The sequence below is a fragment of the Pyrus communis genome, chromosome 6 (assembly GCF_963583255.1).
Source record: "Pyrus communis chromosome 6, drPyrComm1.1, whole genome shotgun sequence".
Taxonomy (NCBI): Eukaryota; Viridiplantae; Streptophyta; class Magnoliopsida; order Rosales; family Rosaceae; genus Pyrus; species Pyrus communis.
Genome location: NC_084808.1, coordinates 24897288 through 24915751, shown reverse-complemented (window position 1 = coordinate 24915751; position 18464 = coordinate 24897288). Strand labels below are relative to the sequence as shown.

General features: G+C 34.8%; 1 protein-coding gene across 1 annotated transcript; it reads left to right on the top strand.

Annotated features, from left to right (window-relative positions):
• Positions 1–9005: 9005 nt before the first annotated feature.
• Positions 9006–12455, top strand: LOC137737818 (cyclin-D1-1-like). Its single transcript, XM_068477385.1, has 6 exons — positions 9006–9412; positions 9754–9840; positions 10313–10411; positions 10576–10777; positions 10935–11065; positions 11179–12455. Exons 1-6 carry the CDS (start codon positions 9167–9169, stop codon positions 11431–11433), a joined length of 1020 nt encoding a protein of 339 aa, XP_068333486.1. The 5' UTR covers positions 9006–9166; the 3' UTR covers positions 11434–12455.
• Positions 12456–18464: the final 6009 nt, after the last annotated feature.

The window sequence follows — 18464 nt, the reverse complement described above, 5'->3', positions numbered from 1 at the left end:
TAGTTGATGGACCATTGCTCCAATTGAGTAAAAATTAAAGGACTATTGCTACAATTTACTCAAACAACACAGAAGTCAGCATCAAGCATGGACTTGGCAATATAAAAAATAGAGCAAGACGCTCCCCCGGTGCTGAGGGTCATGGTTCCACCTTCCATTTCCAACCATGTTTACTTGTTGGCATTAGGATTAGGTGAGTGACAGCTTTCCATCGCTCTCCAATCTTTAATTATCACTTGTTTGACATTTTAGTTGAAACGTATGAATATGATTGATCATCCATATACTAAATACTGATAAATCATAATTAGAGGTCTAGTATTTTTGTTCTTTTCTATATACCAAATTATTAGTTTTTTATTTGAGAAATCGGTTAAAATGATTTGAAATCAAATTTGTTGTTGAACTGATCAAAATCAAATATAAATGACATATTGGTCGGATATGAATGGCATAGCAGTGAAATGCTGATGACATAACCATCACATATCAATGATATACTGAAAACTAATTGTTTCAAATGAAGCACTACTAGCTCTATTAGTTTTTATCTAAAATCGGTTAAAAACGATGAGAAATCAAATTTCTATTGTTGACCTAATCATAATCAAATATAGACTACATATTGGTCGAATATGAATGACATATCGGTGAAATATTAATGAAAATAACATTCACATATGAATGATATACTGAAAACTAATCGTTTCAAATGAAGCTGGTTTTGAGCTTTCTTATCCAATATCCAGCAAGCAAGTTAACAACTAATTAGTTATTATAACACTACTAGCAATTTTCATTATTTAATTGTCTTCTATCAAACATGAGAAGAGTTGTAATCAAGGACAAGCCGGTTTTGTCAGTTGCATGACAAAGATGCAACTTCTGAATCCATTATTTTGGCGTATGGGGGCTTTTGATCCCATCAACTCAAATATAAATTAAAATAAATCAAGGTAACATAATTAATCTACTACCTAGTTCTAGCCAATTCACAAAGAAGACAGATTGTTAATCATGTTGTTAATTTTGAGAGTCCTTATGGAATCATTTACTTATTGATACATATTCCCCAAAATCATGATTAGTTGCACTAGAGTTTAGAATTAAGCAATGATCAAAATTCTTACAAACCTAGCTAATATTCCAAAACATATAGTTTTACGTACGTAAGTCTGTTAAGTCAATTGGTTAAAATATTGTGTGCTTTCTTTTGTATCCAAGTTCGAGGTTCATTTTTCAAATTTAGAATAGAATATCATTTGGTGAAAAAAAAAAAAAGACCAAAACTTCTAAAGGAAGTGTATTATGGGTCCTGTGTTTGAGTCTAAAACTAAAAGCACGGCTAAGAAAGGAACTGATACCAGAATTGAAAGGCACTAAAACATACTCTTTTGATTTTTATTTGATTTGATTAATTAATTAATTAATTTCAGCATCAATGGAGTCTATTCATCCCAAATCTAGCTTATTCTTCAATCATTCTAACAAAAAAAAAAAAAAAAGGAAAAATAATGCCCTCTCTCCAATAATCTTTGTCTGAGAGTGGTAGATAATACAAGGCCGAAGCGGATAAAAAGGAGAAAAAATCAAAAGCAAAAAAACAGTGCTGAACCCACTTTGTGTTTAATTAACAATTTTAGGACATGTCATGGGGCAGCAGAGTTGGACATACACACAGAGCTAGCAGACTAGCAGTGGTACCTATGAGGCTGTAACCTTTGACCAAGTGCATAGAAGAAATAAGGTACACGTAGAGAACTCATCAGATTTTTTTTTTTTCTCATCGCAAACATGGTGATGTATCTTCTTCTTTAACACTCGTTACGTAATGCATGTAACAAGCGTAATAGGAACTCATAGTTTTGCTTTCATAGTGAAGTCTTCTGACATTTTGGATCATACAATAAATTTGTATAACTGTTAAGCTGTACGTTAGAAAAGTAATAAAAGGAAGAAAACAGGGGTTCAATTATTTTGGACAAGAGACAGATGAATTGAGCTGAATTTTCAGGGAGGGTTGGGCCATGGAAAGTAGGGCTGTGAACTAGATATATACATCAACCTGCTGCATATATGGGGCATGCATGCACAGCAGCGAGTTCACAAAAGTCTAAAAAACTTCAAATGGCCACCTAACATTCCGGTCACACACAGTTACCATTTTACAACCAGCTACTTGCTCAATTCCTTTTTTCCTATATATATACACATATACATACATATTATATACATAATATATATATATATATATATATATATATATATCTATAAGGAAATTAACGTGAGAATTTAAACGACGGTGGTACGTCATGACGACGGTGGTAATGATGGGGTTCGTGACTATGGTGATGCATAGTAGGGGGGATAATGTTAGCATTGACATTGGAAAAAGTCGATGGCGCGACATTGCTAGTGCAAGTGCAGTACACATCCGTGACACTGATGACAGCCAATCCACAAGCCTTTTTTTTTTTGTAATTAACCTATTCTTTCGAGCAACAAGCTCCGAAAGTTGTTGTACATCAAAGAGGAAAGAAGACAAATTCTGGTTCTATGAATCGGCCTTAGAGCAACTCTAGCGGGAGCTGAAGCTCGATGGACCGGCGACAAAAATGACCCGATAGCCCCAGCAATCTGCTCCAGCCCATGCAGGCAATGGGGCTCGGGGGAGGCCCGAGTGAGAGGCCCGGCTCCAATTGGTGGCTCGAGAGCCTGAGGCCACATGATACAAGGTTGACGTCAGCCACATTATAAAATTAATTAAAAAAATGTAAAAAATAAATTTAAAAAATTTAAAATAAAAAAAAAGATTTAATTTTTCTATAAATATCTTATCATTATCTTCCGCCTTACACCACAATTTTATATTTTCTCAAATACATTGGGTTGTAATTTCTTATTTAATGAAACGTGGTACAACGAAATCGATTAAAAATCATATCCAAACTTTGAAATAAAATTATTTTTTATTATTTTATAAAATAAAAAATACTAATATTTTGTTACCTATTGCCATGGCTATTTAGTTTGGAGATGGAGATGCAAAAGCCAGTTACTGTTCATTAAAGGCAGTTACTGTTCACTAAGGGGATCCAATAGTGAGTTGTCCTAGGGGCCTTTGCAATGTTGGAGTTGCTCTTACAACTTGTAAAATGATCAATGAACCTTTCTAGATTTACAATTCATTCAAACGTTGTTTAGTCTTTAATATCCATTGAATCTTCGTTATCAATAAATAATGACAGAGATTCATTATTTAGTCTTTCATATCCATTGAATCTTCGTTATCAATAAAACACTAATATTTTATTACCTATTGCCATGGTTATTCAGTTTAGATGTGGAGATGCAAAAGGCAGTTACTATTCATTAAAGGCAGTTACTGTTCAATGAGGGGATCCAATAGTAAGTTGTCCTAGGGACCTTTGCAATGTTGGAGTTGCTCTTACAACTTGTAAAATGATCAATGAACCTTTCTAGATTTACAATTCATTCAAACGTTGTTTAGTCTTTAATATCCATTGAATCTTCGTTATCAATAAATAATGACAGAGATTCATTACAATCTCTTTTAATCGAAACACCTATATATACAGCTGTAGATCGTTTATTCAATCCCCTCCACACGACATGTACCATCAAAAGCCAACTTTAAGTGCCATTGCCTCCATTCCAAAGCATGATGTCGAAACATAGTTGTGTGTGTATATGGTTAGGTTCTGAATACACACAGTTTGGACACACGTTTTTTTGTAGGATTCATTCTAAATTGTACTTTAATGATCCAAACTGTCTATCTTTTAGGTCTTTTCTTAAAGATCATATTTACAAATTAAATGGCTCATTTGGAAAGTGTTTTTTTAATGACTGAAAGTGTTTTTAGATAAAATATTTTTTAAAATCCTTAGTAAAAATGAAATTTAATTATGGAAAAAACACTTAAGTATTTTCTGCAAGAAGCACATAACAAGTGCTTCTTTCAGGAAGTCTTCAAGCGCTTTTGAAACTCAAAAACATTTTTTTTCTAGAAACGCTTTCAATCATTTAAAAGCACTTCCCCAACGAGCCCAAAATCACTACAATCTAGAATCATATGATCGTGAGATTAAATTTAATATTTTTTTGTAGAACTATATTCGTCTATTTTCTTCATAACAAAATAAATATTTTAATGATTTTAAATTTATCTAATTTTTTTGGCAAAAAAAAAAAATTGACTAAAATATAATCGAATTATTAAAATACATTAAGAAGTTGGCTCAAAAAAAATGAATGTGAAAATATATAACGTTTATCCTTGTCTCTTAAGTACTAGCCAATGTATATACACATGTGTGTGTGTCAGTATGTGTTTCCACGCACATATCGGTGTCATATGACTCAATTAAATGGCCAAAGCTACCACCGTATTGGATTTGCAGTGAGTCAACTTACTCATTATGTGTAATTGAGGAAAACACAATACAGTCCAACAACCTGATGCGACTTAATGCCATTTTCAACAGAGTACAGAACAATGCCATGATCAGTTGCTTACTTAATAGTGTTGAATCATGACCCTGAATCATTTATCACATAGTGCTATAATTTAGTAGAATTCTTCTTTACTTGTAAATGAAAGGTCTTAAGTTTGATTATCGTTAAAACCGAATTGAACTACATTATTACTAACTTATTATCAGACTAAACCCGCATTTTCATTCTTTAGCGCAAATAATATCGTTTATTAAAAAAAAAAAAATTTAAATCATCCCACGCAAATATAAACGATTTGTATGCGCTTGTGTACGATGAACCCTAACGTTCTTAAAATTCAAATATGGTCCATAAACCTGTATCAAATGTCAGACGTTTTATCTCAACCCTTCACGTTAACCCGCAGGGCTAACGTTAGGCTACTTCTTGTTGGTTTGCAACTGGCGGTAGGGTTTCTGGATCTTAAATATTTTGACCGTCAGTACTTCCCAGTTCCCACCTTGACTTGTTGACTAGTCCATAACCACAGAGCTGGGCTGACATGAGATCATATTTAATTGGTTTAGCTGGGACCCGGCCCAACAATTTCATTGCCTGGTTGTTCTCAAATGGCAAGTGACTTTCAGAGATCAGACCGGAGACAAATACGAGCGGACATTATAAATATAAATATTAAACACCTTTATTATTGTTGCGAGTTAACGTACATTTTATAGTGTTTGACAAGAGAAAAGTTAAAGCGAGTCCTTTAAAGTGTAATTTTTTTTATAAATTTATGTTACTTTATATTTTAACGTTAATTTTTATGCCACATTGTTAAATTTTGTGTCAAAAATATAAAGTAATAAATAATTCATAAATAATTTACCTTTTAAGAGTCTCTTAAGCATTTCTCGTTTGACAATATCTTCTCGAAGCAGCAGCCTCTCTTGATCTAGACATTTTGTGAATTAAGCCACTAGAATTATTCACCTTCACACGAATTTGAAATTGTGAATTCGTGAATGGGACGGGGTTGTCATCATCAACATGAAAAAGTTAATTTAATAATTCCACATCTAATTGGAAAATCATTCCCATTATATCATGGCTATCCGAGAATGGCTACTTTAATTATTGACGTTTTATAATCTATATAGGCTTATTTTTTGTTATGCCATTAAACTCCAACTTAATCTCACCATTTTTCCTTAAACAAAAATATCGGCAATTTACACGCCGAAATGCAATTTCACAACATTTTATTGAGATTCTGTCAAAATGTGACAGAATGTATTGACATTTTAGAGTAATTTAGTATTTGTTGAAATTTGACTGCCAATGGAAGAAAATCGAAGAGAAGGAAGAAGACTTAACAACGAATTTCGACATGCAGTATGAAGTCGCGAGCATCATCATTCATGAATTTGAGATTGAATCATCGTTTAATTTGACTGGTAATGGAAGTAACTCGAATAGAAGGAACAAGACATGATAATTTTACCAAAACACCATTATCTTATATGCTTGAATAGACACCACATAAGCAATATTTATGTCACATCAACACATCAGTCGCATTTTGAAAGAATAGTCAAAATCTCGGCAAAGTTGAGCAAAAATCAAGTTTCTGAGAGCAAAATGACTATATTTTTTTTTTTCAAAGAAAAAGTGAGATTAAGTTGAGGTTCAAGTAACCTACCAAAAAAAAAGCCACCTATAATATCCTATAGTATTGCAACCTTTTACAAGTTCAAAAAGTTAAATCATGATGTCACAGAGAAAGAGAGAGTTTCGTTTTTACTTTTTTTTTTCTCTTCTTTTTGTGACCTATCAAAACAAAGAAATCCACCTTTCCTATAAAAATAAAAATAAAAAACAAAACCAAAGAAATCCACAATTTTTCATATGTTACATCTTGCATTCTCTTATGCTCCACTTAAAGTTACAGTTAAACTTTGCGCATTCTCTTATGCTCCACTTAAAGTTACAATTAAACTTTGGGCGTATTCAGTGTTTAATAATAAACTTTACATGTACATAACTAAGAATATATTATACATATATAATCGGTACATACAATAATTCTTCTCTTGTTATCATACAAATCAAATTATCCTCTTATCACCTGGTTCTGATTTTAATGGTGTTTCTCTTCCCAAAGTTGAAAAAAAAATCCCAAGTTAATCCTCCAACGGATGCGGGTGTTGATAGAAGGGAAAAAAAATGTATTAATTTGCTGCCAACCAATAACAACCTGATTGCTTCAAGGAATTGCCCCCCTTTTATTTGTTACATACAATAATTACTTACTGTATATAATTTATTGAAAAGGGTATATTTGAACTTAAATACAAGGGACAAACACTATTAACAAGGAGTTTAAGCATTGAGATCCTTTGGTTTCTTGTATCCCAAGTCTAACTGGTGCGCAGTCTTCTCCTTTTACTTTTTCTTATTGCCACAGTACCATCAGACCCATTCTCTTTCACTGGGGCAGTTATGCTTCTTTTTCTTTTATCCAAATTATCTCCTTTAATTATTTAATTAGATTCAATGGAAAAGTTAGGCCAATATTAGATACTGTAAAAATTTTAATATATAATTACAGTACCTTACCACAAGGTCCACCAATATAATTCTATGTCCTGTCAATCCTGATCCTCCTCCATAGGTTCCTAGCTACACGTTCTAGGGCACACTATATAACTAATATATGCAATTGTTGAAGATTTAAAGGGAGGGGATAAAACAATTTGAAGACAAAAAAAAAAAAAAAGAAAAGAAAAAGATAGTAAGAATTAGTTCCATTACCAAGGCATATATACAAATGAATAATTTTGGCAGACTATGCGGAAGAACCAACCAGTTTGTGATTTTCTAATGACTACTTTGTTTCATCTGGAAACCAACGTTGTAAACTGTAAACACATTTTTAAGCTAAAAATTAGAATTTTATTTTATTTTTAAATAATAAAAAGCATTTGATTAGGGCAGAATGTCTGCCTTCTTCAATCCAATTATTTTTTTGTTTACATGTGAGTTAAAGTAGTTTAGAATACATATCATTTTGTTAAGAGAAAAAAAAAATTAATGCTAGAGAATAGACCAGAATTAGCAAAGTGTTGATCTAAAATTGGTTTCACACTTCCAACAAACTTCTTGCTTACTCCATTACCGTCATCAAAAGAACTACAAAATATTGATTTTGAAATGAAAAATTGCAAACGAGAAAATCTACAATACTTTGAGTAATGAATATTTCTCCACATAAAGTCTTTAGATTCAATCTAAAGTATAGCTACTAAAGAAAATTGGACTACAATTGAATTAAATCTACATACTCTAAGTGACGGAGTATTTAATTATCCGGAATATATAGTGTGACATTCCACATTGTCCAGGGGACTGATTTTTATATGCATATTCCCATCCTTACCTTGCACAAGACCTTTTGAGAGCTCACTGGCTTCTGATTCCATGGGAACTCCGAAGTTAAGCTAGTAGCGCGTGAGAGCATTCTCATGGTGGGTGACCCACCGGAAAATTCTCGTGTGAGTTCCTAGAAACAAAATCGTGAGGACGTAGTAGGGGCTCAAAGCGGACAATATCGTGCTATGGTGGTGGAGCGGACCCCGGAAGTGGTCCCCCCAAGGCGGGATGTGACATATAGCCATAAGCAATAACGAAATGGGAGGATACCAAAAACTTAATTGGCTACGTTTGGCTGAGAAATTTCCAAATTTTGGGGGATTGATGCCCAATTAAAAAGAGATTATAAAATATTATATTAGATATTATAAAGGTGTATATATAAGAGAGATAACGACCCTTTTCGAATATGAACTTATAATATATCTCCCATGTCTTTGTAATATTTTCAATATTTTGTACCTAACATTTTGTAACAATTTGACATCAATATCTTGATACTTGAAAAATCCCTCCCCAAAACAAAATTAATTTTTTGACAAAAAATAAAATATTTTGGATTTTATCAATAAATCAAACGGGCCACATGGCATCATCACAATATACTTGTGAATTATGGATTTGGATCCTCTCCTGAGCAGAGGGTCCGAATCCTGCTGATCAAGAAACACGGACCGTTGGATTTAATCTAATGGTTATAATTATTATAACTTTTAAAGAGTCATTCTTTTTGTAGTCGTTGAATTTTGATCCAACAGTCCATGTTTCTTGATCAGCAGGATTCGGACCCTATGATCAGGAGAGGATCCAAATCCGTGAATTATAACAAGGATTTCCCATGGATGACGTGATGAAACTCCAGTTGCCGTCACGCACTCTTTACGTAATTATAATATTTTCCTCCATAAACAGAACTACATATATTTCCCGGGAAAATCACATCACTATTTCTTTTTCCTTTTTCCTACTCTCGAAATTTCACCTCCAACGAAAACGAAAAATAAAGAAATAAAAATAAATACAAAAACTTCATATTTATATCCAACGAAACTGATAGTCTCCAAATCAAAATCTCAAGTTTACTCATCTTCCTCGCTCCCACACACTCTCTCTCTCTCTCTCTCTCTCTCTCTCTCTCTCTCACACACACACACACACACATAATCTCTCCACAGAGACAAGCATTCCGGCGATTTCTCGGATCAATCTCCGACGACGATAAGCGATGGGTAACCAATGACTCAAGCGATCAGAGACGACGGCGATCATCATCATCATGTCGACTGTATGGAGCTCGGACTGTTTTTCGGACCTATTGTGCGCGGAAGACTCCGGAATACTGTCCGGAGAGTCGCCGGAATGCTCGTCGGACGTGGAATCTCCGGCGTGTAGCGAAGAATGCATCGCCGGATTCATCGAAGGGGAGCGCCACTTCGTCCCCGGTTTCGATTACTTGTCTCGCTTCCACTCTCAGTCGCTCGACGTCACCGCCAGAGCCGACTCCGTTGCATGGATTCTCAAGGTAAATCGGCGGCTAACTTTAATATAATTAATGTAGACCATTGCGAACGAACTGATCGTCGCACATCCTTTTCTCCTCCGTTTACATGGAATTAAATTAATCAAATTCGATTCAGGTCAAATGAATAGTGTAAAAATCAGTTCTCTTGAAACGCATGCGCGTGAGAACTTTAGATCTATTATCTTTAGTGTCTCTTGCATTGCTAGCGTCAGGCGAAGACGCTGTTTATCAGCCGCCGGATCTATCTGTAAATTGCTTTTCAGTTTCGGACGAATACTGGCGGCTCAATTGGATTACTTCCCTTGTAATATCAGTTAATCAATATTACGTTCTGTATGCAGGTCCAAAGGTACTATGGGTTTCAACCACTGACGGCGTATCTCTCCGTTAACTACTTGGATCGGTTCTTATACTCCCGCCGCCTGCCGGTAAATTTAATTAAGCTGAATAATATTTAAGATTATATCTTAATTATTGGTGAAAGACGTAGTTACTTTATTGACTATTCGAAGTACGTATAGACTTTTCAAACGTACGTGAAATTAATCGAACAGAACAAAAAGTCCACTGTACAATCTGGACAGTAGGTGATTCGTTGTACGTACTGTTCCATTACAATTACGATTACGATCCTCTAAAGTAAACTCCAAATTTTTTATTAGGTTAATCTGACTTTATAGTGTATAATTACCACAGTATTAAAGTACAATGATACTAATTATTACATGTCTTTTTAATATTAACTTTGTTATTTTTTCTCTGACACGTGCTAATACTTCTAGCATTGTGTATCGAGTGCAAACCAACAAATTGCACAGGAATCTTAATTAATTAAGTCCATATGATGACGATAATACTTTTTGTAATAATACGCGTTTTGTATGTTTATTGTTTGATCAGCAAGCAAATGGGTGGCCGATGCAACTTTTAAGCGTTGCTTGCTTGTCCTTAGCTGCTAAGATGGAGGAACCTCTGGTTCCTTCGCTGTTGGATCTTCAGGTATTAATTATTATACGTAATCAATCCTAATTTTTTCTTAATCTAGACTTATTGATTTTAATGTGTTTTTTTGGTTGGAATATTGATTTTAATGTTTAGTTATGGCAATAATATTATAAAACAGCTAGCATGTCACTATAATGTAAGATGTACACGTGTCATAGGTGGAAGGTGCCAAGTTTATATTTGAACCCAGAACAGTCCGCAGGATGGAGCTTCTGGTGCTGAGCGTTTTGGATTGGAGGCTACGATCCATAACACCCTTCAGCTTCATCGCTTTCTTTGCATGCAAGCTCGATCCAACGGCAACTTTCATTGGCTTTCTCATTTCACGCGCCATGGATATCATCTTATCCAATATCCAGGGTACGTACTGTACGTAATATTTACATGCAGATTTGTATATATATACGTAATACAGTTGTGTAGGTGTATGTACGTATATGCATTGTGATCTTGTAATTAATTAGCTGTTATTCTTGACTTTTGTTGTTATTTAATTCATAATTATGTCGATCCGCAGAATCTAGCTTTCTTGAATATTGGCCATCATGCATTGCTGCGGCAGCAATACTCTCTGCAGCCGATGAAATCCCGAATCTGTCACTTGAAAACCCTGAACATGCCGAATCATGGTGTGATGGACTAAGCAAAGTAAGCACAGATTATGATTGCTTTGCAACATTATATTTTAAATTATTCTAATCTACATGTTTACTTTAATTTGCAAATTCCGAAATATATCCATTTTTCTAATTAATTTGCAGGAGAAAATAATCCGATGCTATCGATTAATGCAAGATCTAGTGGTTGGAAATAGTCGGAATAAAAAGTCATCACCCAATGTGCTACCACTCCAACTCCGAGTTACGGTTCGGGGTAGAATGAGGTCGAGTTCGGACTCATCGTCCTCGTCATCGATCTCATTATCTTCGCCATCGTCATCGTCACCAATATCATATAAAAGGAGGAAACTAAATAACTGCTTGTGGGTAGATGATGACAAAGGAAACTCCGAGTAAGGCGATATGGGAATTATAAATAAAAGGGAAATGAAAATGGTGGTCCAAAAGTTGTCTAGAAACCTCATATTTTTAGGCGGGGTTTTGGCATTAAAAATTGACCTGGTCGTGGGGTTTTGTGTAGATTATAGTATATATAATGTCTGTATGTATGAGAGTTTGGTGAGTTTTGGAGATCTTTTATTATTTTATTTGTTGTTTTTGTTGGTGGGCATTGCCATTATTCATTATATAATGGCTTTGCCGATTCCCAAGGGAGGGGGATTTGTTTTAGTAAAGAGATATGATATATAAAAATAGTGGAGTCATGGAAGCGTGAATGTAGTGGGATTGAATTGAAAGGCCTCATTGAACTTGGTGGGACATGAAAACAAGGAAAGAAAAGAAAGGGTTGGCAAAATTAGGGATCGAGCTTTGAAGTTTGAGCAGTTTTTGCTGAATGAGACCAATATAGAGTCAAATGAAATTGAAATACAAGAATTTTATGCTTTTGTAAGCGCTACGATGCAGTTTGGGAACAAAGATAATATGATTCGTGTACCGTTGCCCAAGTTTTTCTCCTCATCTAGGCTGATTATTGCTTCTGACTCCTCAACCGCGTGCGTTTTTTTGACGGGAAGACCAAATGAACGGTGGAGGTGAAGACTGAATACGATCGGTGGCTTCACCCATTTTAGACTTTTGAGTGGTGTGTGTGCTCTCTCACACTGCTTTGGTGGCAGAGTGCGTGGCGCACACCTTTGTATGTGTGCATTTTTGGCGGGAAATTGCCTCTTTTATTAGCCTTGAGGTGGGCCTATAACCATACTGATGAACTCTGGTGTTCACACGGGTGGTGCATGGTCACTCGTGTCTACACCGTTTTTATTTCTCTTCATTGATTTGATTTTTTTTATTTGAAGGAAAAAAAGGTCACGAGGAGAAGAAACCTCCTTAATATTGTCCTAAAAAAATACAAAGGTCTTTGGGGCCTTTTCATGTGTGTTGTATTTGATTCATCATCAATAAAATATCATCAAGATTTCTTTCATCTCTCTCCAGCTATCTCTCTGGCACATCATTGACAATACATAATTTGTAGCTTGGTGCTTTATGTTTATTTACTGTGTGGAAGTTTGTGAGTGATTTTAGCTCCTGCAAAGTGAAGACCACATTTGGTCCCGCGATCAATAAAGACCGTTCATTCATTGAGCGTGACTGTTCATATTAATAGACAATTTGATTTCACATCCTCACACATATGAACACCTCTCGTGACCAACGATTAGAAAATTTAATGAGTTATTGTGAACAAGTCACGTGATAGATGTTGTTCACTTAAACGGATGAAAAAAATTTGTTGCGTCACTTTGAGTAAGTCATGTGATAGATGTTTAGTGGAGATATCTTTAGTTGTACGCACAAGCATATATATAATTATACACACAGACATATGTATATCTCTGGTATCAAGGGAAGTTATTTCATGATCGGCCCGTGGCTGTTCTAATATCTCTACCAGATATCAGACAACCCTGCCTGATATGCAGTGATATTTCACCTTCACAATTGTATTTTATTGATGATCAGCTAAACGAGTAGGGTTTCAGTTCGTTAATATGAAAGATAACAAGGTGGGGGTGTGTGCTGTGGTGGGCGCTAGGCTGAGATGAGATGAGATGATATGGTGGGAAAAAGCCAAGGCCTTGAAAAGGTGCTTTTAATTAAGCCCTTACAGCTTCTCACTACAAATAGAAAAAGGCCAACTAAGAGCATGTCATTTAGTCACAGATCCCCGACATGGGGTATATTATTTTTGCATGTAGTAGCATCATACATTATGGCCCTTTATGTACATTTGGCTTTTAAAAGGTGACCATGCATTTAAAGCAACTGCATGCATAGTCATGCAATCTTATCGTCAACTTCTCGATTAATTTTCCAGGTGGCAATATGCAAATCGATCGAGTATCCATCATCTCTCAAATCTTCCTACGTCACTTTTATTTTTCTTAGTTTTACTCACACACACAAGAGCCAAAACTTACTAAGGCCCCCCAGCTTTTGGCCAGTTAAAAAAGTGGTCTGAGCAAGTACGAAGGCTCCGTTTAAATCGCAATCATTTTCTGTCAATGCGACATTGGATCAAATTATAATGAATAATAATCAACTCACCACCATTATTAACTTTATCTCTTGCTCCTCATGCTGAATTACGAAGAGGCGGGTTTAACACATATGAAAAGGGATCATTTCCAGATCCATTCTTCCTAATCCACCAAGTTCGGGGATTCGGACTATTGAAATTTGATCAAATGACTACAAATAGAGGTCCACTATAAAAGTTATAATAACTTTAGCCGTTGAATCAAATTTTAATGGTCCGGATCTCCACTTGGTGGATTAGGAGGAAGGGATCTGAAGAGGATCCCTTTCCAACACATATATTGTTAGTTGTATAGTTGATTCTAGTAGCTAAAGAAGAAGAATTATCTCCCATACGTCTAATAAATTTGACCTCCTAGCCCTATACGTATATAACTTATCTATTTGTTCATTCTAACAATATTGACCCTAAAATACACTTAAAATGGCTAAGCACACAATGGGTATGAATTGGACAAGAACTCGACAAAATGCCTCACTTAAAATTTAAAAAAAATGCCACTGCACTATTTTTGAAATTCCACGAAGACTTGTATCTGTCATTGCTTAGTTGTGCTCGCATAAACATTATTTCTAGCTTCACCCTTGCACACACACATCTAAATTATGTCAATATGGCTGTTTAAATGGACCACCATGAAATAACACAACCAACGTAGTGATAATGGTTGGAAAGAAAGTACACTTTCTCCAATTCCTCTTGGATGGTTGCGCTTTTAGGGTATAATAATGCCATCATCCATCGAGGACATTGCGAAAAAGCATCCATGCTACCATATTAATTATTAAATTTTAGGGTTTCTACAGTGTATTTAGGTTTTACTATGTTTGAGAAAGTTGAATGTATAAATTTGATGAACAAGTGTTGAACAAATAAATTAAGTAAATTCTGAGTTAAGAAAAACATAGGTTTAGATAATTTATTCACATTGATGAAGCTTAGCTAGGTAATTCCTTGCTGCTTTACAAAAGGATTTAATTAAGTTTGATTCGACAATGTGGATCCCTTGATCGATCCATGCTGTCGGAATCCACTTAGTAATTTAGTTAATTATGAATGGAACTTGCTAATTAATCAATTCATGGAACATGGAATTGCCTCATTAGGGCCAGCTAGCTAGGGTTTTTCTTTTTTTGGTGGGAGCCATGAAGATTAATTTGGACCACACGGATCCGTTACCAAATGCCAATTCGGATCCACCATATTCTTCTTCTTCCCCCACTAAAAAGGTCACCCATTAGACAAAATGCAGGTCCGCAGGTTTGGTGTAATTTAATCACAATTAGCCCACCTCCTAGCCCTATGGATGATATGTGACAAAAAAGCTTAACTTTAATTAAAACATAAATCTGACGGGAAATAGGACAAACCGAGGAGCGCAATGACATTGCCATCAAACAATTTTAATCACACAAAATAAATACAGATGATTCATCTTTATCCAAGATCATATATTTTTATTTTTCCACAGCCGCAGCCATAGATGGTGCTGTTTACACCAGTAGATACAAATGCAGTGCTGATATTATATTCTTTTTATAGTGCCCTAACTCACATGAGCATTGAGCAGTAGGGTTTTTCAGGGTCCCTTGAGTATAATTCGATGGCAGTATATCGAACACATGATGGTGACACGACGCCTTCTCATTGGATATAAAAAGGTGAAAACGTTTTGTTTTGTTTTTTTTTTTCTGTATACACTTTGTTTTTTCTAATAGAAATAGGAAGGTGGTGGTGTGGTGTGGTGCATCTGTGAATTTGGATTTTGTAGGGAATTTCTTTCCAACATTATTTATCCCTCCCATCATGATCAAGGCCAAGCAGTAAAGTGTGGGGATGATTAACATGTTGCTATCATTCACCTATTATATACCATGCATATGTTGAAATATTAGATGTGGTAATTGACAATCATGCATCAACTGATGAATTTTTGAGAAACTTGAGATTACTGTAGATCATAGATCAATGAGGTAGAGATCACATGGGTATAACTCAAATAATTAGAGTAACTAGTGGCAAATGATTATTACTTTTTCCCAGTACAAATCAAGTTTAAGATTCATGCTATTAAACTCGATCGATCACTCATTTTAAGAATGAAAATACATGATCTGTCACTTAAACTATAAGCGATTATATCAATATATAGCCATGTAATTTGTTTCTCTTAAATTATATACGAGGGAATGGAATTGCAAGGGCCCAACCCTCTTATTTTTCAGTGGTGAAAACTTGTCCGCATGCTTCTTTTTCTCTAAACAAAATGGGGTTCTAAAGTGAGGAATCCTAAGTATAAACCCTAAAGCCAAAATTTCTTTTTCTCTCTTAGTGCTCAAAAGTAAGAGGTTTGGAGGTGTAGGGAGCAGAATCTAGCTCTTTACCTACTCTTTTTCTTGCGGAATTTTGAACTTTTTGAGGCCAATGACAAAGATAGAGGACCCTAAATATTCATCCTTTAAAGGTCATCTTTCGTTGTAAAAACCATATGCTCGTGGGGTTTCTGCAAAAGTCCATAGGCCCCTTAGACTAAAGGGTTCAAAAGCTAGAATGATGCTGAATATTTCGGATATCAGATATGGGTTTTGATTTTATGCTGAATGCAAGACACCACCATTCTCAAGTCCTTGAAATACTCATTGTCACCATCCCCCATGTAAAAGAATTAAATCAATTAAAAGAAAGGATGTTCAAATTAAAACAGAAAATTGGGAAATCGGACAAAATTACTGAAATGATCAGTTTTTCAGTATATCAATATGTTATCGATATAAATTGATAAGTCATCAATAAGTTAATGGTCAGAATTGAAATTTGATTTTGGTCATTTAAGCTAATTTTTCCACAAAATTTGATCGAATACCCCTCCAACGCCTGTAAAATTCATGTTGTCTCTTCAAAATGATCTTCCAGCTCAATCGAACAGATGACGACATGCAGATATGTGTAAAAGTGGTATCTGTATGGGGAGGCCTAGTGCATGTGTTTGGCTTTATTTTTACAACTTGATCAAATCAAAATTGGAGAGGACTCTTTGGATGCCACGAAAAGAAGTTGAAAGGGGGTAGGAGCCGATGTACGAAGGCCGGTTGGCTATTATCGAGGGAGCGTGTATGTCTGATATTTTTTTCTTCTTTCTTTTGCTTTTTTGATAGTGCCTGGAGCTGGACCTCCATTTTCAAGAGTGGAGACAAAAGGGTCGTCCGTTTAATCATCAATATACATTAAACAGCTACCATCTCTTCGTTTAGATCATATCATGCATATGCATCTTATTAATTATATATGTACACATAACACAACACATTTTTGTTTTCTTGTCATAATTTGATCAAAAGCAAACAAAATGTCTTTTGCTATAGTTGAAATTAAGGAGCATGTACTGAGGCATGATTGTCTCAAAACCTTATCAACAATGCATGTTAACAATATGACAATTTAATGTGTCGTACTAAGTGATAAAATAAAGTTATCGCACATATGAGGCTAAACAACTCACTAGACAAGTAGATTTTGCACAAAAAATTTGTTGAGCCATGGTCGTCTCAAAACCCTAATCAACGATGCATGTTAACATTCTAACATGTCATATACATTGTGTGTCAAAATGAACTTATCATACATGTGAGGCTAATTAACAAATCACTAGACAAAGTAGATTGCATAAAAATACATTGAGCCATGATTGTCTCAAAACCCTAATCAACAATGCATGTAAACAATCTAACAATTTCACTTGTCATATATAATGTGACAAAAGAAACTTGTCATACATATGAGACTAATTAATAAATCACTAGACAAATAACTTGCATAAAGAATACATAACCAAGTACGAATGGAAAATGTGACTTGAGTTTAGTAAGTCGTGTGCCTTAGCCGAAAAGGACGTTAGCCGAAAGCTTCTACTCAGACTGCATTAAAAGAATAACCAGGACAAAGACAAGATTAGAAAATTGCCTAATTATGTTTAGGTGTAGAACACCAACTGTGAAAGGTTGTGGTCGTTGAAATTTTTTAGGGGTAAAGGCATAGATCCCTTTTATCTTGGGTGCAAATTGAAATATATGCCCCTCTTGGTTAATGACAATTCAAATGATAATTCAAATATTTCCTGTTTTAATTTCGTATTAGTTTCTTTATCCTCATGAACATATTCTAGCTACTTCTTAAGTGCCATATCAGTTCTCCTCTCTGTCTTTGCATGTGGGAATATGTTACAGAAAGAAAAAGATAAAGGGCGAATGCATATAAACAATTGATTCTAGTGCATTCCACTTCATTAACCCATACGGAAAGAAGAAACAAAAAAATCTTTAAAGCGAAACGTCGAGTATGACAGAATATTTGTATCTCAACCAATTAAGAATTCACTTGAAATTTTGTATTCAACTATTCCGTATCAAAATATTAATTTTCGAAAAGAATCATAAAAAAAAATGAGGGAAAAAGAAAACATAATGTAGGGTTTGGAATTGGATGTGAACTTATCCATAGGCCAACAATCGCTAATTGGGGTGGATGCTTTTGTTTAGCAGAAAGCTTCCTCCATAATGTTTGATTTATTAATGCAATTAAGTAGAAAAGAAAGTTCACATTGTTTGAGGATGAACATGTTTAATTTGTAGACACACTTTTTAATTAGCATTAGGGATTAATACGAAGCACTTCTCTCTATGTTAATTGCCTTTTCCCATTTGACTGTCTCCTCCCAACGTGGTAGTAAACTAGTAATTTAGAACTTTTGTGGTTTAAGCAAAGTACAATAACGTGTAGGATCCAAAACTTTATTATTTTAAAGGTAAAAAACTTTGTTATTTTCATTTTATTTTAAGTTTTTTGAGTTTCCATTTGTATCCAAAACTTCTCTCACTTTACCACTTTT